This window comes from Diaphorina citri, unplaced genomic scaffold (assembly GCF_000475195.1).
Source record: "Diaphorina citri unplaced genomic scaffold, Diaci psyllid genome assembly version 1.1 scaffold392, whole genome shotgun sequence".
NCBI lineage: Eukaryota > Metazoa > Arthropoda > Insecta > Hemiptera > Psyllidae > Diaphorina > Diaphorina citri.
The window spans coordinates 105,198-129,990 of record NW_007377827.1 but is presented as its reverse complement, the minus strand read 5'-3'; the positions used below and the strand labels follow the sequence as shown (position 1 = coordinate 129,990).

The following is a 24,793-nucleotide window of genomic DNA, read 5'->3' as shown; positions in this document are numbered from 1 at the left end:
GGGACAATAAGACCTCCGTTGTTACAGTTCCCTCTATCATCAAACCTCTTCAAAAAAACACACAAACACACACACACACACACACACACACCTACCTACACCTACCTACTATTCTGAGGGTTCTCTACTTTTAAAGAACAAGCACAAGTTCTCCCAATGGTTGACTGAGGTTCAGGACGAACCAATTAAACATGGCTAGAGAGTAGAGACCATCACCCCGGTGTATTGCAGAAAAATAAAGACATCCTTTCTTTAGTCTGCCATCACTATTTGGCTACAGCTGAAGCCGCTACAACCGCTACAAAAAAAAATATATAAAATTTATACCTATTTTGCACTAAATACATAAGACCTTGTTTAGACTGCGGGAGTAAAGGGACTTTTCAGTCTCATTCTGGCAGTATAAACAGGGTATATTCTATTCTGTTCAATTTTTAGCCAACACCTGAGAGCAGCCTAAGACGCGTTTCGTTCTTATTTGAACTCATCAGTTAGACATAGCTCTCAGGTGCTGGCCGAGAATTTGGAAGTGATGGAAATTGTGGAGAAACGAGAACCTGCGTTCTCTATGTAAGATTATATTTTGTGTTGAGTGTTGTTGTGAGCGCCACAAATTCTACTAATCTTTGACTTTGTTTTAGGTATTCATCTGATCTAGATGATGAGGACATACCACTCAGAGTTCGGCTCAACTGGAAGCCACCTCTGCTGGGTCCTCTGCCTCCTGACTTTCTGACTGTCAACTACATGACCTGTGATACCATGGTGAGTGAAAGGCTTCTCTCTTCGCTTCTGGGACGATAAGACCTTAGCAGTCACAGTTCCCTCCATCAAACCTAAAAAAAAAAAAAAAAATGAATTTTTTACACGAAAATTTCAACCAAGAAAACCTGGTTAACTTACAACTCTTACAAGTAGTTGATGACCAAGTTGAATGAACTATTTTTTCTGTTTACAATTTACATAATAAAAAAAGACATTAAATAATAATAAATGTCCCGTGATTTTAATCCCAAAGAGAAGAAAAGAAAAAATCTCACCTCAATCACATCTCCGTCCAGACCGGGGAACATTTTCTTGAAGTAGACCAGCGCCTCGTTCACGTCCAAATGTTTCACCTCCGGCTCCTTGTGTGGAGGTGCCTTGACATGCATGTTCATGAACTGGGACATTTTGGAGGTGGAGGGGGAAAAAACCTTTGAGAGCGAATTCGCTAAAGAAAAGGAGGAGTTCGAGATACTTGCGAATTCGCTAAAGAAAAGGAGGACTTACAATGGTGAAACACGACTTAAGAGGGGGAAAATGGCTTGATAGATGAGGGGAAAAAACTTTTGCAGATGGGAAAAATACTGAAAAGGAGGACTTCGAATTACTTCGATCGGTAAAACAAGACTCGACTGGGGGGCGCTAAAGAAAAGGAGGAGTTCGAGATACTTGCGAATTCGCTAAAGAAAAGGAGGACTTACAATGGTGAAACACGACTTAAGAGGGGGGAAATGGCTTGATAGATGAGGGGAAAAAACTTTTGGAGATGGGAAAAATACTGAAAAGGAGGACTTCGAATTACTTCGATTGGTAAAACAAGACTAGACTGGGGAAAACAGGCTTGAGAGATGAGGGAAAAGACTTTGAAAATCGGAAAAAATGATGCTTCAGGGAAAATAGAACAACAGTGAGAGACGAGGGAAAAGACTTTGAAAGATGAGGAAAAATACTTCGTGAAGGGAAAATAGAAAAATAGAACTTGAGATAATTATACACTCTAGATTGTACGAGAAGGATATAATCACGATTAGAACCGTCTCCGAGCAGGATACAATCCAGAAATCAGGATTCTTCGGGCCTCAGGTTGGAAGACTCTTTGGGGTTTTTGATTAGTTTAAGCTCGCGAATGTGATAGTTTAATGAAGGTATCGGGTACCCTGTAGGTTTTCACGTTGGGAATTTGGCAGTTGTAAATTTTATCTGCGAACAAAAAAGAAACGAGGAATACAATTAATTTTAGGTATTTATGAACGAAGAAAATTGAAGACAATAAAAAATGCTTCAAAAAAGAGGAAAGCTACCTTTGAATTTAAAAAGACAGAGTAATATTGTAATTGTAATGGGAACAACTCGTAAAAAGACTAAAAAAATACCTCAAAAAAGAAAAATAAATTATTACGTACTTAGCTCATTTCATAATCTAGCGAAAAAACACGCGCAAATTAAACCAAAATCAACACGATTCTAGAAATATTAAGATACCTAAGTAAAATGAAGGGAGGGTAGCTATCTTTGACAAATTTGTTATTTTACCTGTCGTTCAGGAGTGATAATCTGTATTCAATTGTCAAAGCAGTTTCCAAAGTTCAGTAGTGCAGTCAGAACATACATTTTTCTTATAAATGGTATACCCATCCGTATAAGCAGAGCTTGTGCCCCTCTGGATCTGGAGGTTGGTGGTTCGAGTCCAAGTCAAGTCATAAAATTTATCTAGGTGTAACAATAGGGGAACGATATTTGTGCATTTAAATGTGCTTAACACAAATAAAAATTCCTATCAAGTAAATTCAAATACAAGAGGATCCTTCCTTTTGTATTCCTCAGGGGGGACCACTTTGGGGCACTTACCGCTCCCCCAAAGCTACAGGACATAGGTTAGGAACCCCTGCGATGTTCATTGACTGCACTGATGTATTGGTTGGCCTGACTGATAACCAGGAGTTGATTAACAGATTCATCCACACAGCCGTGATTAGCGCGCAACACGGACTGAAATCAAACCAAAAGAAAAGAATATTGGTTCCCTTCGATTTCGGAACGAAATTCACACACACACAAAAAAAGAAGAAATGTGAATTTTTGAGCCAAAAGAATACATTGATATTTGATGTCAGGATGCCAGCCTAGTTAGTTTGGTTGATAGCAAGTCTGCCTTGAAAGCGCTAGGCCGAGGGTTTGATTCCCGCTCGGGGCGAAATTTATCCTAAACAGACAAGGTTCGTTCTCAAAACGGCAGGCTTTCTCCTATCCTTCCTTCTTCCTTCTCTCTTCGCTTCTGGGACGATAAGACAAATTTCAAGTCTCTAGCTCATACCGTTCCCGAGATATTGTTAAAATACAGGGAGGATATCAGCCTGAAATTTCCCTTACTAATAAAATTGCAAAGGTTGAGTTTACTCGTAAAATTATTATAGCCAAAAGCAATCACCCTAGGGCTGATTGAGAGGCTGACGAAAAACGCCGACCCCATCTCAACATGGGAAAAGGCGAGGAAGAAGAAGAAAGCCTTTTTAGGCTGTTATTAAATACAGGAGGCATTTGGTACTTACTTTATTTGATTTAACGTCACTCTCTAACTGTTGAGTTTTCCAGTGACGTGGGTTTTGCCCTCCCTTCAGTGATAAGCTAACCTGTCCGGATATCAACCACACTCAACATTGCTTAATTTCAGTGATCCATGGAGATTCAACGTGTCATCTATCTGCGCTTCGCGCCACGCCGTGCTGCTCACCTTTTATTATTATTATTTTAGTTGAATTTTATTTAGATTAAAAATTCTTTCTAATTTTTTATTTCAGACGTTGGGTTCGGACACCCAGGTAAAAGTTCAGGGGATGACGATACAGACTTCAAAGAGAAACTCAAACACATGGGAAAAGGTAAGTTTTGGCCACGTACCTACTGTTTTCACAAAAAAAAAGGCTCGACCGATTTTGAAGATTTTTTTTTTTTTTTTGGCCCCGTCCCTTCTGTTTTCCCGAAAAAAACGGCTCCGGTTTTGAAGATTTTTTTTTTTTTTTTTTTTTTTTTTTATGGTTGTTATAAGTAAAAACAGTACTGAGTTTAGAACAGTACTAACATAGGCTACTTAAAATTGTCATTTTCTATCCCGATTCAAAATGACGGTCATGCGTTTACGCCGCCCTGATCCCGTACAAAGGACGGGTCAACCACTAGTAAAGGTGCCCGCAGACCGAGGCATTCAAGGTGAAGCACAAAGATGAAGCATATTCAGGCGGAACAACCGGATACAATTCAGGTGAAAATCCAGAAAGAAGCGCACGCAGAACGAGGTTGGATAATCCAGAAAGATTTCCAAGCTGACCATTGTCCCTGCGCCTTCGGTTTAGGTGACCTTGAGTCAACCAATGAGCATCAAGTCTTCTCAATGAATCTGCCTGGAAAACAGAATATTTTGTTCTTGAAATAAAATTTTTTCCTGGAAGATTGTTTCTGAAATTTATCTCGAATCTTCGGAATGCTTCGTTCTGCGCAGTCTCATAAGAATGTGACGAATGTGTACGTTTGTTTGTTTGTTTGTTTTTTTTTTTGTTTTTGTTTTTGTTTTTTGTTTTTTTTTTTTTTTTTTTTTTTTTTTTTTTTTTTTTTTTTTTTTTTTTTTTTTTTTTTTTTTCATCTTACGGCTTTATCTTAAATGCCTCGTTCTGCGCGCACCCTAATATCTATTAATTTGTGTGTCTCAGTGTCGAAGAAGAAGTTCTCACAAATGGCCCGCGTGTTCACGGGGAAGAAGAAGAAAAAGTCAGTGGCGGCCTCTCCCAAATCAATATTGGGGGGAGGGGGAGGGGGCACCTCTAAGGACAATGTCCTGCTTACCCAGGATGGAAACAGCACCGACTAGTAACATGGGGGGGGACAAAACAGGGTGAGGTAATTGTTCAGAAGCCACGACAATGAAAAATAAAGCTTTTTATGGCGCTTAAAGTGTTTAAACCTTACCCTATAATAACACTGGTCACTGACCATTTGTGAAGAGGGTGAGGTAATTAATCAGAAGCCACGGCAATGAAAAGTAAAGCTCCTTTTTGCGTTTAACCTAACCCGATAATTAGAATCAAACTCTTGAACAAGCTTCTGACCGAAGAAAAGTTACGTTCCCTTTCGTGAAGAAACCCTTGCGGAAATCACCCCCAAAATTTTTCAAATCAATTTAGTTGTTAAGATATGTAAGTGTAAAATTTAGTTGTAAAATGTTGAATTGTGTAAAGAAAAAGAGTTAAAAGTAATTTAATTACAATAGAATCCCTTGTAAAAAATTGGAAAAAAAAAACTTTTTTTCTTGAAACTTTTTCAGCAGTGTACCTACGCATTACCTACGTCTAAAGTTTTTAGTGACGGGGGTTTCACCCTCCATTCGGCTACCCCCTCCTCACGTTCATATCTCACAGCCTGAGTGGGGCCAGGAGCTAGCAGCACGCGATTGCCTAGATGGTCACCCAACTGGATACCAACCTCTTGGTAAACGTATCTAATAAAATAATACCTACTTTACCTACTTACTAAAAATTTGGATTAAAATCACTAGCACGCTGGATCTAGTTTAGGCGTACGAGATTTGCGCAACTGATCTATTGTAAATTTTTATGTAGGTACCTACTACTTGTACCTATGTTCAAAATAAAATTATGGTAACCCAATAAAACTTCTTTTTAAAAAACATATGAATCCCATGATTTTTTTTTACTAGGGGGGGGGTGAATACCTGCGGCCCGCAAATGTTCAACAAATATCAAAAATGGCCCTCTATACATTTTGAGTTTGACATGCCTGGTCTACGGTATACCACTTGAAAATGAGCAGTGGAAAAACAGAGCTCAATATTGTTTCCGAGTACCAAAGTAGTGGAAGCATTGTAAATTAGAAGCACCGTCAAGGGTCTAGGTTTTCTTTTCCCTTGGGATCAATTTAATTTGAAAAAACCATTTACTGATGAAAATTTGTAATGAAACAAAAAGAAGTCTCTAGATTCCTGAGTACCCCGAAAGCCCAATGAGACCCATCAACAAATAATCTTCTGTTTTGAGTTGAACATTTTGCATCAAAATTGAAAAAATTGTTCACTAAAGAGTGTAGTCTATCGATTGGTAAAGTTGATAATCAGCGAGAAAGCTCAGTGCTGTGACACTGACAGAAGTTTTTTTTCCTAAAGGTGCCAGCACCTTTTTGAGTGGATAGGTACATCAGATAGTGGAGTTTTCGTTTGTGCTGGAAAAAGTAGAACATTCTATAGATTCTATACATTGAATCTGCAACGCACTTTCTTTCATTTTAGCTGAATTTAGCTAATCTGTTTAGCTGGGAGGGTAGCACGTCTGCCTTATAAGCGCTAGGTCGCGGGTTCGATTTGGGAACGGCTTTCTTTTAACTTTCCTGTCTTTCTTCTCCTTTCGATTTCGGAACAATAAGACATTTGTTGTATTAGGTACTTGGTATTGTTCCCTCTATTTTTTTAAGTCACTCATTGGGTAGGGCAGGGGTTCTCAAACTTTTTGGGCCGCGGTGCCCTAAATGACCGTTCAAAGTTGTGCGGTGCCCGTAAAACGTGTTTTGGCACTAAAAATTGACCATCGAAAATTTGACCCGATTACATTACTTTCCTTCCTATAGGATAAGGAAAGTAAAAAAGTTATCAAAGTTCAAATAAAGTACTGAAGAGACCAATTTAACAAAAAATGGGGAAAATAGGTAAATTGTAATTTTAACTGAAAGTAATGGGTATTATGATTACCATAACAAAATAATACATAATATTTATATTGGCTGATATTGAAATTAAAAGGGAAAAACCATTCCCGAACAAAATCAGTAAAAAAAACTAAAAAATAAACTAATTATAATGGTAAGTGGGAATATTTTTTATAGGTTAAAAAATACATCCCCAAAAAATCACTTTTTTGAAAATACACATTACATAATATTACCTAATCTTCTTTATCAAATATTACCTACTTCAATGAAATCAGGGAAAAAACAAGTAAAATACGTATTATAAAAGGGAAAAGACAATGGAGGCTCTGCAACATTGGATACACAAGCGGTCACTGAAACTAAGCAACGGTTTGCGTGGAGTATTTCTGGACAGGTGACAGTCGAGGGTCGTCTTGACCCATTGGATAAATTACATCTCCAGTTACAGGGAATCAATAGGAGTTCTGCATTTAATGTGAAATGGCTTTCCTTTTGGCTGCTAGCGCCTTCAGTCTCTTCTCCTTCGCTATGTCCTCTAGATCCTCCAGGATACCTGGGAACAGTGACACAGATCAAAAATCAGATTAGCTGAGAAGGGAGAAAGTGAGTTAAATAACACAAATCAAAAATACCTTACGATCATGATTTATTCTTGGTGAAGCTAAAAGCCTCTTCACTTTTTTCCGTTTACTGTGGTAATGTCGCCACTGGTCGCTACCGATATAAAGTACTCAATTTGACCTCACGAGGCTGAGAGCATCTCGTATTGTAAGTAAAGAACTGAAAAAACTTCCTTCCACTTTAATTTGAGAAGCGACCAGTGGAGGCATTACCAGTGTAAAAAGATTCTTGAAAGATGGAAAGGAAGCACTTAGTAATGCTGTGATATCCACAAACAAAAGTTTTGAAAAAGCTCTACTTTGACACAAATAAATTCACGATTTGATTTTGATTGAACTTCCACTCCGACGGAAATCGAACCCAAGACCTCTGGTTTAGAAAGGGAAATAAAATAGAGAATTGAGGGAGCTGTGTGCTTACTCACCCGCTTTGGTGCTCTCGTACTCTTCTTTCTCCAAACGATGGAAGCTCGACTCCATTGCAGCATCATCATTGTCATCATAGTTTGCATATCTGTACAGAGGAAGAGACCAGAATGGGTTAATTAATTAATTTAATCTAAATTGTCAACATTCATCAAAACAGAGGAAGAGACCAAAATGGGTTAATTAATAAACTTAATGTATGTATATTGTCAAAATTCATCGAAATGGGTTAAGTAGGTTAGGTTTATAACAAGGGAAGACGTAGGTACATTGTTCATTTATTCAACAAAAGGCCTATGCTTTTTTTCTAATTTAGAACACCAACCTCAGTGGTGCAGTTGTTAACGCGTTGGACTTTGGATCTGGCGGTTGGTGGTTCGAGTCCAAGTCAAGTCATAAAATTTATCTAGGTGTAATAATCGGGGAACGATATTTGTGACAAGCATTTGAATATGCTTTAACACAATTAAAAATTCCTTCTAATTTAGAATCCCATTTTAATCACAGTCTTCTTTTTCTTCGCCTTTTTCCGTATACAGACGGGGTCGGCGTTTCTCTTCAGCGTCTCAATCAGTCCTAGCTGGATGATTACTTTGGGCTGACATTTGATTTCGGCTACAAAATTTTACGAATGGATGGATGCCCTACGCACTCGACCTTTGCTGTTTCTTCAGCAAGGGAAATTTCAGTCTCGTATCCTCCCCGTTTAAAGTCCCCCAGTCAGACTCAATTACTTATAATAAAATTAGTAATTGATAGTAGTTAAATCATAACTTACTTGTTTCTATCGTAGCCAAAGATGGACGATATTTCCTTGGATATGTCTACTTCAGCGTCATTATCATCCACTATGAAATCATCTAGTTCTGAATCATATTCCGAATCTGACTCTATCCGCCCTGAAATCAAAATAATAATATCATTGAAATTACAATACAAGCACAATGACCAGGGATCGAAAATAACAGTTATGGTGTCTGGCTGTCTGGGCATATTATTAATAACTTAAAATAACAAAATTTGCACCACCACTTTCGTGATCCTGGTAAAAAGACCTTTAATTTGATATATAGGTCGACCAGGTTTGAATAAGTCCTTCTATGGGGACAGACCGACAGACAGACACCGAAGCGAATACAATAGTCCGTCCCTTATACCTTTTTTTTTTTTTTTACTATTGTAATAATAAAGGAAGGACGGACTAAAAAGCAGTTAGCATTGTCAAACTCTCACTTGAAGATGAAATCGGCAATCTCTTTTTACTTTTTTCCCTCCATTCGGAGACAAGCTAACCGCCTACTCAAATTAGCCTCACCCAGCCTGAGTGGTGCCGGGAAAAGGCAGCAAAAGGCGATTCTCCAGATAGTCAGTAGTTCCTCATCTGGATACCAATCACGAGTAACGTTACTTGATTTCAGTGATTTATCGGGGATTGATGCAGTCAATGTGCTAGATTAGAAAGCCTAGTTAGCTTGGAGTGTAGCGCCTTCCTTGAGAGCGCTAGGCCGCGGGTTTGATTCCCGCCCGGAGCCTTTTCAAGTAAGGTATACACTGGCGTAAGAAAAAAAAAACTTACTCTTAAGTGGTTTCTTCGGTCTCTGCCGTACATCCGGTGGTGGGAACTGCCTAGGTTTACAATCTGCAGGCGGGAACTGTCTTGGCTTCACATCCACAGGCGGGAATTGTTTGGGTTTGTTCATTTCCGCCTTAATTCTACCGTTGAGCGTGGCAGGACCAGATGGTTTCAATTTCGCCCTGTCGGCACCATTAGGTAGCCCATTTGGTTTAGCAGTTAGTCCATTTGGTTTGCGCTCGCCATTGGCGACTGGCTTGCTAGGGGTGCGATCTTTACTGTCCGGTCTATTCGGTCGATCTGATTTCCCGCTATCTCTGCTGTCTCCATTATTCCTAATACTACTACTACTACTGCTATGCCGATCTCCATTCATCTTACTGCCCGACCGGTCCACGTTGTGCCTTTGTTTATCACTCGTATACTTGTCTCTATCGTTGGATTTACTAGGTGTCCGGTCGTTCCTATCACTTCTGTCATTTCTACTGGAATCACTTTTGTTTCTACTAGGCGATAGTGACCTTTTCCGAGGCGGTTCGTCCTTCTTTTCCATCACAGAGCGGAGTTTCTCTTCCAGCCGTCGCATTTCTTCTTGCTGTCGTTTGAACTGCTCGAGTAAAAGTTCCCGTTCGACATCGGCGCGGGATTTTTCCGTACGCTCCCGGGAATCCCGTTGATCCCGCGATCGGTCCCGGTTTTCCCCGTACTTGTCCGCGCCATCGCGCCGTTTATCCGTACGCTCCCGGTCGGAATGGTCGCGATATCCCGAACTGTCGCGGGACGTCGACTTTCCGGAAGCGTTTGACCCGGTCGACGACTTTACCGGTAACTTTCCTCTCGCTGACGACGACGAATTTCGGTCACCACTACTCGATTGACTGCTAGACCCGCTAGGTCGTCCTTTCGTCTCGCTATGCCCGCTGCTTCGCTGTGGACTGTCGGTGGGGCGAGCGGACTTCCCCAAGGGTGAGTTCTGCGCTCGCTCGGAGCCTTTGGGTTTGAGTTTGGGCGGCGTGAGATTACAGGGAGCGCTCCACACAGAGGAGGGCTTCTTGAGTTTGTCGATGAGCTCCTCGGACGAGAGAGGCTTTGAGGAGGTTCCGTTTGAAAGAGATTTGCCTGGAAAAAATGGACAGAATAGGTATTAACAAGGAATTAGATTAACAATATACACTAGGTATGGTCGGAAATAAGATTTTGTCAGTCAAGATAATAAGGGATAATAGCTCTATCTCTAATTCTCTATTAGCTCAATTCGAGTTGTTAAGACTTCTAAGACTCGAATTGTTGAGACTTCTAAGATTGGAAAAATCTGGTAAGTCGTGTGACCGTGTTGTGTGTGTGATTTGTTTGAGTGAATGATTGTGATTGATTGATTGAAGAAAAAACTTTAAATTTTAGTATCTTCTTTTCTTATTCCATGTGATTTCACTGTAGACTTGACTGTTTCTATAATACTCATCCACCTGTCCTGAATACTTTCACTTACTGCTTTGAGACTTCTCCGGTCGCCTCCTATCTCCATCCTCGTCGCTCCTGTCTCCTCCCTCCTTGTTTTTCTTCGGGATTTTAAACCCCCCTCCACCTCCGCCTCTGTCCTTCTCTCTCTGTTGTCTCTGGAATTCCTTCTCCTGCTCCATTAGTCTTCTCTTTCTCTCCACATGGGCCTCGTATTCTCTCCTCTCCTTCTTCGACATGAGACGCTCGGGCTCTTTGTTGCGCTTCTCTTTCTCTGAAACAAAGAGTTTGAAAAAAAGAAAAACATCAAGGGAGCAGTTGTATTAGGGTAAAAATTATGGTTGAAAGGTCGATTCCTACGTAAAAAGATGTGAAAAATCCAATTTCGAAGTCAGAACTCCGAAAAAGTAACTTTAAAGGTCGAAAATTCAATTTTTATCTGCCGTTCTAATGAAAGAGCTCAAAGATTTGTGACGTCATCGCGTACGGGAGCGTATGTCGTGACGTCAGAGTTTAAGATTTTCCTGTATTTTTTAATGTGATTTATCTCGTGATCCAGAAGATTTAGAAGAAAAAGAAAAAAAATCCCTAGTTCCTCATTTTTCCTGCTCTTTGACTTACCTCACCTCACCCAAGTAAGCGCAACTGCTCTATTGTACGCAACTAAAATTGTAACTACCCTGTGTTGTAAAAAAAAACTATTCAATTCTACCAAAAGCACGCGAAAACAGTGAAGTGACGTCACCTGTTTCTTTCTGTTTCACTCACCCACTTCCTTCTTCTCCACAAGGATTGGCTCATGCTGTTTCTTCTCAGCCAATTTCAACAACTCATTAAAATCCATCGGAGGTGGCATAGGTTTTCTCTTCGCCTTCTCCTTCTCTTTCTCCCTCTCTCTGTCCTTGTCTCTCCTATCCCGGTCCCTATCTTCCTCTTCGTCACTCCTATGGCGATCTTCGTCCCCCTCACTGTCCTTATGACGGCGTTTTCGCTTGTGGGGCAGAAGCTTCTCTTCTTCTTCCTTCCGGAGTGCTGCCTTTACACGATCCTAAGGGAAGAAAATAGGGATTTTTTATTTGAACAAATGATATGAGTTGTAAGTTTTAAACTTTCCTTTACTTATTCTGTACATTTGTTTTACCATTTTGAGACATTTTAGCAGAAATGTTTAAAATACACAAGGGATGTTTTCTCATTAAATTTGGGCCAAATTAGTTAGACCTATGATGGCCTCAAAATAATTGTTGGTTCCTATTACGACGACGAATTTCGGTCACCACTACTCGATTGACTGCTAGACCCGCTAGGTCGTCCTTTCGTCTCGCTATGCCCGCTGCTTCGCTGTGGACTGTCGGTGGGGCGAGCGGACTTCCCCAAGGGTGAGTTCTGCGCTCGCTCGGAGCCTTTGGGTTTGAGTTTGGGCGGCGTGAGATTACAGGGAGCGCTCCACACAGAGGAGGGCTTCTTGAGTTTGTCGATGAGCTCCTCGGACGAGAGAGGCTTTGAGGAGGTTCCGTTTGAAAGAGATTTGCCTGGAAAAAATGGACAGAATAGGTATTAACAAGGAATTAGATTAACAATATACACTAGGTATGGTCGGAAATAAGATTTTGTCAGTCAAGATAATAAGGGATAATAGCTCTATCTCTAATTCTCTATTAGCTCAATTCGAGTTGTTAAGACTTCTAAGACTCGAATTGTTGAGACTTCTAAGATTGGAAAAATCTGGTAAGTCGTGTGACCGTGTTGTGTGTGTGATTTGTTTGTGTGAATGATTGATGTGATTGTGAACGAAGATATGATTGAAAAAAAAAAACATAAATTTTAGTATTTTCTTTTCTTATTCCATGTGATTTCACTGTAGATTTGACTGTTTCTATAACACTCATCCACCTATCCTGAATACTTTCACTTACTGCTTTGAGACTTCTCCAATCGCCTCCTATCTCCATCCTCGTCACTCCTGTCTCCTCCCTCCTTGTTTTTCTTCGGGATTTTGAACCCCCCTCCACCTCCGCCTCTGTCCTTCTCTCTCTGCTGTCTCTGGAATTCCTTCTCCTGCTCCATTAGTCTTCTCTTTCTCTCCACATGGGCCTCGTATTCTCTCCTCTCTTTCTTCGACATGAGACGCTCGGGCTCTTTGTTGCGCTTCTCTTTCTCTGAAACAAAGAGTTTGAAAAAAAGAAAAACATCAAGGGAGCAGTTGTATTAGGGTAAAAATTATGGTTAAAAGGTCGATTCCTGATTTTCCTGTATTTTTTAATATGATTTATCGCGTGATCCAGAAGCTTTAGAAGAAAAAGAAAAAAATCCCTAGTTCATTTTTCCTGCTCTTTGACTTACCTCACCTCACCTCACCCAAGTAAGCGCAACTGCTCTATTGTACCTAAGTACACAAATAAAATTGTACCTATGTGTTGTAAAAAAAAACTATTCAATTCTACTAAAAGCACGCGAAAGCAGTGAAGTGACGTCACCTGTTTCTTTCTGTTTCACTCACCCACTTCCTTCTTCTCCACAAGGATTGGCTCATGCTGTTTCTTCTCAGCCAATTTCAACAACTCATTAAAATCCATTGGAGGCGGCATAGGTTTTCTCTTTGCCTTCTCCTTCTCTTTCTCCCTCTCTCTGTCCTTGTCTCTCCTATCCCGGTCCCTATCTTCCTCTTCGTCACTCCTATGGCGATCTTCGTCTCCCTCACTGTCCTTATGGCGGCGTTTTCGCTTGTGAGGCAGAAGCTTCTCTTCTTCCTCCTTCCGGAGTGCTGCCTTTACACGATCCTAAGGGAAGAAAAGAGGGATTTTTTATTTGAACAAATGATATGAGTTGTAAGTTTTAAACTTTCCTTTACTTATTCTGTACATTTGTTTCACCATTTTGAGACATTTTAGCAGAAATGTTTAAAATACACAAGGGATATTTTCTCATGATGACCTCAAAGTAAATGTTGGTTCCTATTGATTCCCGACTGGTTTGTCCAATTTTGGTTAAATTTGGGAAACGTTCTTTTTTTTTTTTACAAATTTATATCAGCAGTACCTAATCAGCACTTACTTTGATATCGGAAATATTCTTCACTGAGGTTTTCATAGGTTTGAGAAATCTAGGTGTTGGTTCAGGCATGGCTGAGTATTTGCTCATTAGTTTATCATATTCGGAAGATGCAGCTTGTGAGGTGTAACCGTAGTCATCTTCATCAGGCTGAAGAGGTGCTGCTGTAAACAAGAAAAGAATATTCAAGACCAGCCCTGGTAAAATATCCCCAAGGCTCACAGTGTAAGAAAATTGGTGGGGTGAAAGAGCTCCTTCCGGAGAACTTCTTCTTCTTTCACTTTGTCATTTTTCCAATTTCATTTGGGGTTGACACCTTCAGGAGAACTCCACCACGTAAAAGAAAGCAATACATAGTACATAGTAGTGATTTATTTAGATCATTAGATGTAAGTAAATATTGTTCCATCAAAAAATCTGCATTTTGATTAGCACCCCACAAAAGTTGATGGGTACCTACACCTAATAATACAGAAGAAAAACGTAACACAATCATGATCAAATTTTTGAAAAATGTTCAAAATCATGAAGTTTCTTTCAGACACAGTCTAGTTCTACATATTTACTGATGTAAGTAAATATTGTTCCATCAAAAAATCTGCATTTTGATTAGCACCCCACAAAAGTTGATGGGTACCTACACCTAATAATACGGAAGAAAAACGTAACACAATCATGATCAAAATTTTGCAAAATGTTCAAAATCATGAAGTTTCTTTCAGACACAGTCTAGTTCTGCATATTTACCTTTGGTGGAAGTTGTTGCAGTAGAGTTGCTAGACATACGCATATCATCTTCGTCATCCAGTACAGACTTATTTGCTGACTTGGTTAGCTTCAGCATTTTGTTAATCCGATTCACTGACTTCTTGTCCTGATTCCTCAGTGTTAGCAGCTCCTGAATGAGACAAAAGGGTATGTTCAATAGAGTATTTAAAAATCTTGAAAGTTAAGTAAATGACATTTTTAATTTGTCAACAATGAGTGTTATTTATTAATATGGGTTGGGTATAGGTATAAGTTGCCACATACCATGTGATTTCTAAACAAGTTCAACAAGTGTCCACACATAGTTGACCCCAACTGAAACCATACACTGCCTTGACATCATAATTCACTGACTTCTTGTCCTGATTCCTCAGTGTTAGCAGCTCCTGAATGAGACAAAAGGGTATGTTCAATAGAGTATTTAAAAATCTTCAAAGTTAAATGACATTTTTAATTTGTCAACAATGAGTGTTATTTATTAATATGGGTAGGGTATAGGTATAAGTTACCACATACCATGTGATTTCTAAACAGGTTCAACAAGTGTCCATACATAGTTGACCCCAACTGAAGCCATACACTGCCTTGACATCATGGATTCATTTCTTCAACTTGTGGATTAGTGGTGAGTCAATGGACAATTGATATATTATTTATTTATTTTTTAAACCAAAGATATGGCCACTTACATTTAGTTTCTTCTTTTCATCTTCTTTCTTTCTCCTTTCCTCTTCCTCCTGTTTCTCCAAGAATTTCTGCACATTGACCGAGAGCTTAGATCTGTCCTTTGAAATCTTCTTGGGTGGTGAAAATTTGGTCTTGTAGAAATTGGGTCTTGACTAAAAAATAAAAGTAATCAAAATTAATAATAAGGAATATATTCAGGAGCAATGACAAAGCTTCTCAAAAAAAATAATAATAATACTAATAATAATAATAATAATAATGATAAACTGATCTAGACCAGGGGTCAGCTAACTATTCTGCCGTGCTAAGCAAAAATGCTGTATGCCAAAAAAAAAATCAAATTTGGGTTTTTGGTGCCAAATGGTTCCTATGATTCTATATTTTTTTTCTTTATCCTAAACCCCTTAAAAACCACTAAAACGTTTTGCTGTATGTCAAAAACATATGTTTGCCATATAGATCAAAATCTTTAAACTCAATTTCCCAAAAGTGGGGTTTTTTGACATACAGCTTTTTGCTTAGCACGGCAGTATTGTCTTGACCTTTTCAATAACTGATGAATCTCGAGTCATATTCATAACATTGTGGAAACCATTGTGTAATTGGCTTCTTTATTTATTTCTTTAATTCATTACCTATGAACCCCCATTTCATAGACCCTTCAGCAAGGTTCTACACCTTGTCAATAAAAAAGCTTGTTTAAAAAATGGTGCTGTAATGGCCTTTACGGAAACTTCCAAATTAGCCACAACTGTGAAGAAGAATCTGTTGAAGAAAGGGTACATGAGTTTGACCAACAAAATATACAGGTTTGTAACCATCCCATAAACTTCAATCCCATCTAAACTTTGCCCAAGGCAAAATCCCAACACTGTGATCTTTAATATCCAGAAGATATTCCCTATACCAAGTAATGGGGTCACATTTTACTCTGTAACATATTTCAGTTCGAGACTATCTGAGTACTCTTTGAAAACTTACCTCAACGTTTCGTTCATTTTTCTGAGCTTCGTACAAAAGTGTACCGAAATCCATATCAACGGGGAGCTCTCAGGGCTAGTTCATTGGCTGGGAAAAATAAAATTGGACTAAAACAATAGATATTTGTCCTATTGATTCCCCCCCCCCTTTTTTTTTTTTTTTTTTTTTTTTTTTTTCACTGAAATAGGTTGGTATCCAAATATTTCATTTTGATTGTGAACAACTTCAGCTTTCTTAAAGCTTCATCCAAACTTCTTATTCTGTTTTCACAGTGTCCCACTTCAAAAATTTGAAGTTGAATTTAAATATTTTTCTGGGAGGTTAAGCACTTTGAGTACCTATTGTGATATTTTTTCTAATGGCTCTTGAATTAGGATTGAGTGTAGGACCTTGCTAGGTGTAGGGATGTAGGGTAATTTTCGAGGAAGGTTACATTGTTTATTTGCAGATCATTGTAAGGTGACTTGAGTATTTTATTGGTTTAGCAGCTTGAGGGAGAAGAGGTATTTTTCCTCTAGCCCTGGGACAAATATTCTGCTAAAGTTATGAGGCCTTATGCCACTTGTATTTTTCATTGGGATTGCTCAGAGTTTAACACTTTTAACATGGGTTTGTAGACTCAGCTGCAAAGTCAATTCACATCAAATTCAAATTTTTCTTCAAGTCACTTTCCAACTTTTGCAAATATTTGGCACAAATAATTGGGTATTATGAATTGTCTGTTTTCTTTTCCAGCTCTACTATGACACTGTCCCAGAGCATACCTACGACACGATTTTTTTTTTTTTTTTCCAAACGTCAAGTGGGGGAATGGGCTTGACGTTTGGCTCTTAGCCATGAAGAACTTTGCGCTCAAAAACAGATCCTGATAAAATGACAAATCTCTATGACAATTTAAAACTACCTCTCCTTGGTGATCAAATAACAAAAAAATACTTGTCTCGATCTCGGGATTGTAGGTTTGATTGTGATTGTCACCTAGAGATGATTTTCTTTGGAAATTCGTTTCCAGCTCGATTTTTGTATTCCTTCTTTTCTCTGCTTTTCCTCTTGAGCCTAGTATTCACTGGAGATGTTTTGACCTATCTCATACAGGGCAAAATAACCCTCATGGAACACGGTTAACCAAGACAAGTAGTAACGGGCTTGTCTGACAATCAGAAGGTTCGAGGACCATCAACCATCCTTGAGATCTGTCTGACTTAGCTTGAGTGGTTCTTTTGTACATTCAAGTAGGTACCCAAGGCTTATAAAAGGTTTGAAATCAAAGGCAGTCACTTTCCAACTTTTGCAAATATTTGGCACAAATAATTGGGTATTATGAATCGTCTGTTTTCTTTTCCAGCTCTACTATGACACTGTCCCAGAGCGTCAAAGAAGACAGAACAGAGATGACTTACGTATTTAAGTCACTCATGTCCCATACTCCAGCCTGTGATATTAACTTATAAAGGTGTGGTAGATTTATTAATTTATTTCACTCAACACATTCATAATCCTTCTTAATATTCCTTTTCTGCTCTTTGTATTCTTTATCAATTTTATTTTGTCCTCACTCATTTTCTTAAACAAAATTCCTTTCCCTTGCTGATTTTAACTGACAAGTTCCTCTCAAATAGGTACCTATCCTTCCCTATACCTACACCTATACCTACCTATCCTTCATTCCCTTTATTTATTTTTCCAAAATTCCTTGGGTCCAACATTCTGTATCCTCTATTCTCATCATATTCAATTTCTTCATAACGTCATTCACTAACACATTTACTGTCATCAGAAGATTTTAACCATGGTTGGATGTTGGGTCTCAGAGTGGTTAGAATGCATTACCTTCAAGTTGGGGTGTTTTTATTATTAGAGAGGAAAAAATTTGGAGAGAAATTTTTGTAACCAAGGCTAATTTGGGATAAAGATAGGTAGCAACATCAATATTCCACATGCAATTTGAGAAACTTTAGTAAATACCTCAATGGTTAGATCCTTGAGATCTGTCTGACTTAGCTTGAGTGGTTCTTTTGTACATTCAAGTAGGTACCCAAGGCTTATAAAAGGTTTGAAATCAAAGGTAACTGCAGACCTAGATTTTGGTTAGGTGTAGGACTTTTCCAAGCATATTTTTCAACGACATATTTTATCACCCTTTGCCCTGTGACATTTGATTGATTTCAGTGAGAATAGTTGCACAAGCATTGTTCCCGCAGTGACCCCGTTTCCAGAGCAAGTTTTGTTTACGAGGAAGATGTAAACAAAGTTGTTCACTTCCCTTGCTACTAAGAACTGTGTTGTTATGGTTAGTATTGAGTATTGGTCTTGCATAGGGAAGTGCTAAGGGCCTTTCCAACAGTAAATTGGGTCTTGACTAAAAAATAAAAGTAATCAAAATTAATAATAAGGAATATATTCAGGAGCAATGACAAAGCTTCTCAAAAAAAAACACAAAAAAACAAAACAAACAAAACAAAACAAAAAAACAACAATAATAAACTGATGTAGACCAGGGGTCAGCTAACTGTTCTGCCGTGCTAAGCAAAAATGCTGTATGTCAAAAAAATCAAATTTTGGTTTTTGGTGCCAAATGGTGCCAAATCCTAAATTTTGATCCTATATTTTTTTTCTTTATCCTAAACCCCTTAAAAACCACTAAAACGTTTTGCTGTATGTCAAAAACGTATGTTTGCCATAGAGATCAAAATCTTTAAACTCGATTTCCCAAAAGTAGGGTTTTTTGACATACAGCGTTTTTGCTTAGCACGGCAGTATTGTCTTGACATTTTCAATAACTGATGAATCTCTTGAGTCACATTCATAACATTGTGGAAACCATTGTCTAATTGGCTTCTTTATTTAAATTTAATTGTTCATTACCTATTAACCCCCATTCCATAGACCCTTCAGCAAGGTTCTACACCTTGTCAATAAAAAGCTTGTTTTAAAAATAGTGTGACTGCTGTAATGGCCTTTATGGAAACTTCCAAAGTAGCCACAACTGTGAAGAATCTGTTCAAGAAAAGGTACATGAGTGTGACCAACAAAATATACAGGTTTGTAACCATCCCATAAACTTCAGTCCCATCTAAACTTTGCCCAAGGCAAAATCCCAACACTGTGATCTTTAATATCCAGAAGATATTCCCTGTACCAAGTAATGGGGTCACATTTTACTCTGTAACATATTTCAGTTTGAGACTATCTGAGAACTCTTTGAAAACTTACCTCAACGTTTCGTTCATTTTTCTGAGCTTCGTACAAAAGTGTACCGAAATCCATTTCACCGGGGAGCTCTCAGGGGTAGTTCATTGGCTGGGAAAAATAAAATTGGACTAAAACAATAGATATTTGTCCTATTAATGCCAATTATTTCCTAAAGACCTTCCATCAAAGTTGGAAATTGGAAACTTTCTGCTATCACGGTCGTAGAGCTTCTGGTAAATTCGTGTTTACAAAAATCATGTGATAAGGGGACTTGGATACGTAAACAGAAATCAGCTGATTTAGCTCGGATCGTGTGAAATGGCCTTACCACAGCCTACTGTGACTAGCGCTAAAATTTATCCAAGTGAGGAAATTTGAAACTACAGCTACCCTAGCGCTAAAACTTTGCCAAGCGGATATGAAGTAGAACTAATTTTTGGTACCTATCGGAAAATTTTAAATGTCACGTTTGCCTTGGACTAAGGTATCATGGTAAGTGTTAGGCCATTTTGCTCAGTTGTAAACCAAGATGTACTTTTTTTTTTAGTACACCCCGAAAAAGCACGTAATCTTCCGCACGATTACCAGTCAAGACACGAACCACGTACAACGTTGCTTAGCTTCGGTGATCTTTCGAGAACTGGGATGCGCTCAACGCCGGTACCAGTAACTAGCAAGTCAATTAGACCGCGTTCCCGCACTTGTCGTTCGAAAAAAAAAAAAATCGTGTCGTGCGTAATGGAAACCTACCTATATATCTACCTACAGAGGACATTTGGAAAAGAATCCGATGAAACTCACGAGTGGGAAGACCTCATTCCCACTTGTCACTATAGTCTCACCCGATTTTTGTCCGAACGACACAAAATGTCCTGTAGACACAGAATTGAGGGAGCTGTGTGCTTACTCACCCGCTTTGGTGCTCTCGTACTCTTCTTTCTCCAAACGATGGAAGCTCGACTCCATGGCTGCATCATCGTTGTCATCATAGTTTGCATATCTGTACAGAGGAAGAGACCAGAATGGGTTAATTAATTACATATTTATCTGAACAGGCAAAGTAACAAAAATAGGTTAATCAATTAATTTAGTCTAAATTGTCAAAATTCATCAAAAGGGGAACACCCCTCTATCTTCTTTTTCCTCGCCTTTTCCCGTGTACAGACGGGATCGGCGTTTTTCGTCAGCCTCTCAATCAGCCCTAATTCCTTTGTGTCTTTGAAGGTGAAGAATCTGGGTGATTCCTTTGAGCCCATTAATTTAGTCTAAATTGTCAAAATTCATCAAAAGGGGAACACCCCTCTATCTTCTTTTTCCTCGCCTTTTCCCGTGTACAGACGGGGTCGGCGTTTTTCGTCAGCCTCTCAATCAGCCCTAATTCCTCTGTGTCTTTGAAGGTGAAGAATCTGGGTGATTCCTTTGGGCCGACATTTAGTTTGGGCTACAAATTTTTACGAGTGGATGCCCTTCGTACTCAACCTTTGCTATTTCTTCAGCAAGGGAAATATCAGGCTGGTATCTTCCCTCTTTAAAGTCCCCCAGCCAGACTCAAATGCTGTGTCGTTTTGGCCAAACAAACTTTGGTCAGTCCATGAATAAATTTTATTTATTGTTCTCCCTCTAGAATTTGAATTATTTAAACCACAACTTACTTGTTTCTATCGTAGCCAAAGATGGACGATATCTCCTTATATTTCTTCAGCAAGGGAAATATCAGGCTGGTATCTTCCCTCTTTAAAGTCCCCCAGCCAGACTCAAATGCTGTGTCGTTTTGGCCAACCAAACTTTGGTCAGTCCATGAATAAATTTTATTGATTGTTCTCCCTCTAGAATTTGAATTATTTAAACCACAACTTACTTGTTTCTATCGTAGCCAAAGATGGACGATATCTCCTTAGATATGTCTACTTCAGCGTCATTATCATCCACTATGAAATCATCTAGTTCTGAATCATATTCCGAATCTGACTCTATCCGCCCTGAAATCAATCAAGAATATAGATTCAATTTAAATTTTTATTGGGATAATTGAATGGGTAAGAGGCAGAGCGGACCAAGTCCAAAAAAATCGACTTTTGGAGTACCTATTGTAAATTGTTGAAAAAAGCACGAAAAGGTTTTTTTCCCCCCTTTCTTTTTCTTTTTAACTAGTTGCTAACTTCACTTTATTAGTGTTGTATTGAAATGAAAGCAAAAACAAAATGGCTATCTCTTTTTAAACTTTGACTAGTCCTAAAATTTGACTCCATTTATCTCAAAACTTTTTTGGACTTGGTCCGCTCTGCCTCTTAGCCATGCATTTAACATGAAACATTTTACACAATTTACAATCATACAAGGGGAAATGCTTATTCATAATACAGGGGGGACATACCTATCAATTTCTTCTCTCTAACCCTGCCACACTTACACCCGCAGTATAAACAAGTTGACCAGGTTTTTATGTATTTTGTTCTATTGTAAGCCTCTTAAGAAGAAAAAAACGTTATACAGTTACATAAGAAAAAAAGCTTACTTTTAAGTGGTTTCTTCGGTCTCTGCCGTACATCCGGTGGTGGGAACTGCCTCGGTTTACAATCTGCGGGCGGGAACTGTCTTGGCTTCACATCCGCAGGCGGGAATTGTTTGGGTTTGTTCATTTCCGCCTTAATTCTACCGTTGAACGTGGCAGGACCAGATGGTTTCAGTTTCGCCCTGTCGGCACCATTAGGTAGCCCATTCGGTTTAGCAGTTAGTCCATTTGGTTTACGCTCGCCATTGGCAACTGGCTTGCTAGGCGTGCGATCTTTACTGTCTGGTCTATTCGGTCGATCTGATTTCCCGCTATCTCTGCTGTCTCCATTATTCCTAATACTACTACTGTGCCGATCTCCATTCATCTTACTCCCCGATCGGTCCACGTTGTGCCTTTGTTTATCACTCGTATACTTGTCTCTATCGTTGGATTTACTAGGTGTCCGGTCGTTCCTATCACTTCTGTCATTTCTACTGGAATCACTTTTGTTTCTACTAGGCGATGGTGACCTTTTCCGAGGCGGTTCGTCTTTCTTTTCCATCACAGAGCGGAGTTTCTCTTCCAGCCGTCGCATTTCTTCTTGCTGTCGTTTGAACTGCTCGAGTAAAAGTTCCCGTTCGACATCGGCGCGGGATTTTTCCGTACGCTCCCTCGAATCGCGGTATTTTTCCGTACGCTCCCGGGAAAGCCGTCGCATTTCTTCTTGCTGTCGTTTGAACTGCTCGAGTAAAAGTTCCCGTTCGACATCGGCGCGGGATTTTTCCGTACGCTCCCGGGAATCCCGTTGATCCCGCGATCGGTCCCGGTTTTCCCCGTACTTGTCCGCGCCATCGCGCCGTTTATCCGTACGCTCCCGGTCGGAATGGTCGCGATATCCCGAACTGTCGCGGGACGTCGACTTTCCGGAAGCGTTTGACCCGGTCGACGACTTTACCGGTAACTTTCCTCTCGCTGACGACGACGAAGACTATCTGAGAACTCTTTGAAAACTTACCTCAACGTTTCGTTCATTTTTCTGAGCTTCGTACAAAAGTGTACCGAAATCCATTTCAACGGGGAGCTCTCAGGGGTAGTTCATTGGCTGGGAAAAATAAAATTGGACTAAAACAATAGATATTTGTCCTATTAATTCCAATTATTTCCTAAAGACCTTCCATCAAAGTTCGATACTTTCTGCTATCACGGTCGGAGAGCTTCTGGTAAATTCGTGTTTACAAAAATCATGTGATAAGGGGACATGGATACGTAAACAGAAATCAGCTGATTTAGCTCGGATCGTGTGAAATGGCCTTACCACAGCCTACTGAGACTAGCGCTAAAATTTATCCAAGTGAGGAAATTTGAAACTACAGCTACCCTAGCGCTAAAACTTTGCCATGCGGATATGAAGTAGAACTAATTTTTGGTACCTATCGGAAAATTTTAAATGTCACGTTTGCCTTGGACTAATCTGTCCTCTGTGAAAAATCATTTGACAGAGAGGAACATACCTAAGGTATCATGGTAGGTGTTAGGCCATTTTGCCCAGTTGTTACAAAGGTGAGTACAGCCCCCGAAAAAGTACGTAATCTTCCGGACGATTAGCAGTCAAGACACGAACCACGTACAACGTTGCTTAGCTTCGGTGATCTTTCAAGAACTGGATGCTCTCGACGCCGGTACTAGTAACTGGCAAGTCACTTAATCAGACCGCGTTCCCGCACTTGTCGTTCGAAAAAAAAGAGAAAAAAAAATCGTGTCGTGCGTAGTGGAAACCTATCTACCCACAGAGGACATTTGGAAAAGAATCCGATTATGAGCTCTTTCACCCAACCACAAAATAAAACTGTTGGATTAGCCCTTGGGCCTAAATGGATAATATATGTTAGGCAAGGCATGGAATTGTAGTTTTTATGAGGATGTATTAGTGTGTGCAGAAAGCAAGTTCATGAGAAAACCTATGCAACAAAGTGTTTTTGCTCAGAGTTTAGGGAGAGATTTTGGTTGCAAGGAGATCTGCGTGAGTGCATGTCGTCTCCATTTGGCCGCATACCAGGAGATGATCATGTGTCTGCTCACTGCCGCATCCGCAGGAATCAAAGAATCCGATGAAACTCACGAGTGGGAAGACCTCATTCCCACTTGTCATTAGTCTCACCCGATTTTTGTCCGAACGACACAAAATGTCCTGTAGGCGATTGATTTTGGTTTCATTGTAGACTAGGTAGAATCAGGAATCCTTGTTACAAGAGCCATTAGGAAAAAACAAATCAGAATGGTAAAATTTTCACCATGTATAGAATGATAGATATCAAAAGACGTTGGAAGAAAGGTAAATCCCTATTAACGATTTTGGTTTCATTGTAGACTAGGTAGAATCAGGAATCCTTGTTACAAGAGCCATTAGGAAAAAACAAATCAGAATGGTAAAATTTTTACCATGTATAGAATGATAGATTTCAAAAGCCGTTGGAAAAAAGGTAAATCCCTATTAATATTCAAAGTGTTTAATCCCATGAAAGATATTTTGTATTGTGAACTTCCTCGTTACAGATTTGTCAACATTACATGGTCAAAAGGAAGAAGGCAGGTGAGGCACTATGAAAACATAAAAGGGGGTTTGGCTGTTTCTAAAAGCTTGGATCCACAACTCCCATACTCAATGGGATCAAAACTCCACTTGTATGATAAGACTAATAAGTGAAATAGGTAAAACAGGCTTGCTTGCCGTGCAGAAGGTCCCAGGTTCAGTGCCCACTGTCAACAAATTTGTATTTTTTTTGTTTTTTATTTATTATTATTTTTAATGGGTTCTTCATGTCTAACAATAGTTCCGATTTATTTGATCTTGATTTTAATGAGGTCAAGGTATAAGAGGACAAAAGATATTTGTTCATACAGTTGACTTAATTGTTTGACTGACCTAAATGGGAAGTATTGTGTACCTCTTTTGCCTATCTGATGAGGAACATACTATGTAACTACTAACTACGGGATGGGCATGTTATGACACAGACTACACGCATCTAATGTAGCAGTAGTTTCTACAAACTGAAAACGGTGTTGATT

At 39.3% G+C, this 24,793-nt stretch overlaps 2 protein-coding genes and 2 long non-coding RNA genes across 7 annotated transcripts in view; 2 read left to right on the top strand and 2 right to left on the bottom strand.

Moving 5' to 3' along the window:
- LOC103508379 (CUE domain-containing protein 1-like) overlaps positions 1-4,993 on the top strand; it is a 9,815-nt gene extending 4,822 nt beyond the window's left edge. Inside the window, exons 7-11 of the mRNA XM_026822989.1 lie at positions 281-285; positions 642-765; positions 1,087-1,276; positions 3,564-3,644; positions 4,470-4,993. Coding sequence (XP_026678790.1) covers positions 281-285; positions 642-765; positions 1,087-1,276; positions 3,564-3,644; positions 4,470-4,627 — 558 coding nt within the window. The 3' untranslated portion in view covers positions 4,628-4,993. The remainder of the gene's footprint in view (positions 1-280; positions 286-641; positions 766-1,086; positions 1,277-3,563; positions 3,645-4,469) is intronic.
- LOC113467062 lies at positions 1,592-2,451 on the bottom strand. The gene is made up of 2 exons (XR_003391267.1): positions 2,169-2,451; positions 1,592-1,965 (listed from the first exon to the last, which is right to left on the bottom strand). It is a non-coding gene; the product is annotated as an uncharacterized LOC113467062 (long non-coding RNA).
- A 1,454-nt stretch (positions 4,994-6,447) lies between the features above and the next one.
- On the bottom strand, positions 6,448-22,927 carry LOC103508378 (protein SPT2 homolog). 4 transcript variants are annotated; one of them, XM_026822998.1, is made up of 11 exons: positions 16,039-16,177; positions 15,060-15,209; positions 14,350-14,500; positions 13,606-13,766; positions 13,052-13,331; positions 12,468-12,710; positions 11,829-12,083; positions 9,097-9,957; positions 8,299-8,419; positions 7,520-7,608; positions 6,448-7,027 (listed from the first exon to the last, which is right to left on the bottom strand). In XM_026822998.1, the coding sequence occupies exons 1-11, from the start codon at positions 16,090-16,092 to the stop codon at positions 6,945-6,947; spliced, it is 2,448 nt and encodes an 815-aa protein (XP_026678799.1). In that variant the 5' UTR covers positions 16,093-16,177; the 3' UTR covers positions 6,448-6,944. The 4 variants fall into 4 exon arrangements, with proteins under 4 accessions (XP_026678799.1, XP_026678798.1, XP_026678797.1 ...); XM_026822997.1 differs by lacking the exons at positions 11,829-12,083; positions 12,468-12,710; positions 13,052-13,331; positions 16,039-16,177 and adding exons at positions 10,583-10,825; positions 11,320-11,599; positions 22,740-22,927 and having other exon boundaries at positions 9,097-10,212; XM_026822996.1 differs by lacking the exons at positions 11,829-12,083; positions 12,468-12,710; positions 13,052-13,331 and adding exons at positions 10,583-10,825; positions 11,320-11,599 and having other exon boundaries at positions 9,097-10,212.
- LOC108252289 lies at positions 17,352-24,490 on the top strand. The gene is made up of 3 exons (XR_001809487.2): positions 17,352-17,491; positions 18,208-18,328; positions 24,278-24,490. It is a non-coding gene; the product is annotated as an uncharacterized LOC108252289 (long non-coding RNA).
- Positions 24,491-24,793: the final 303 nt, after the last annotated feature.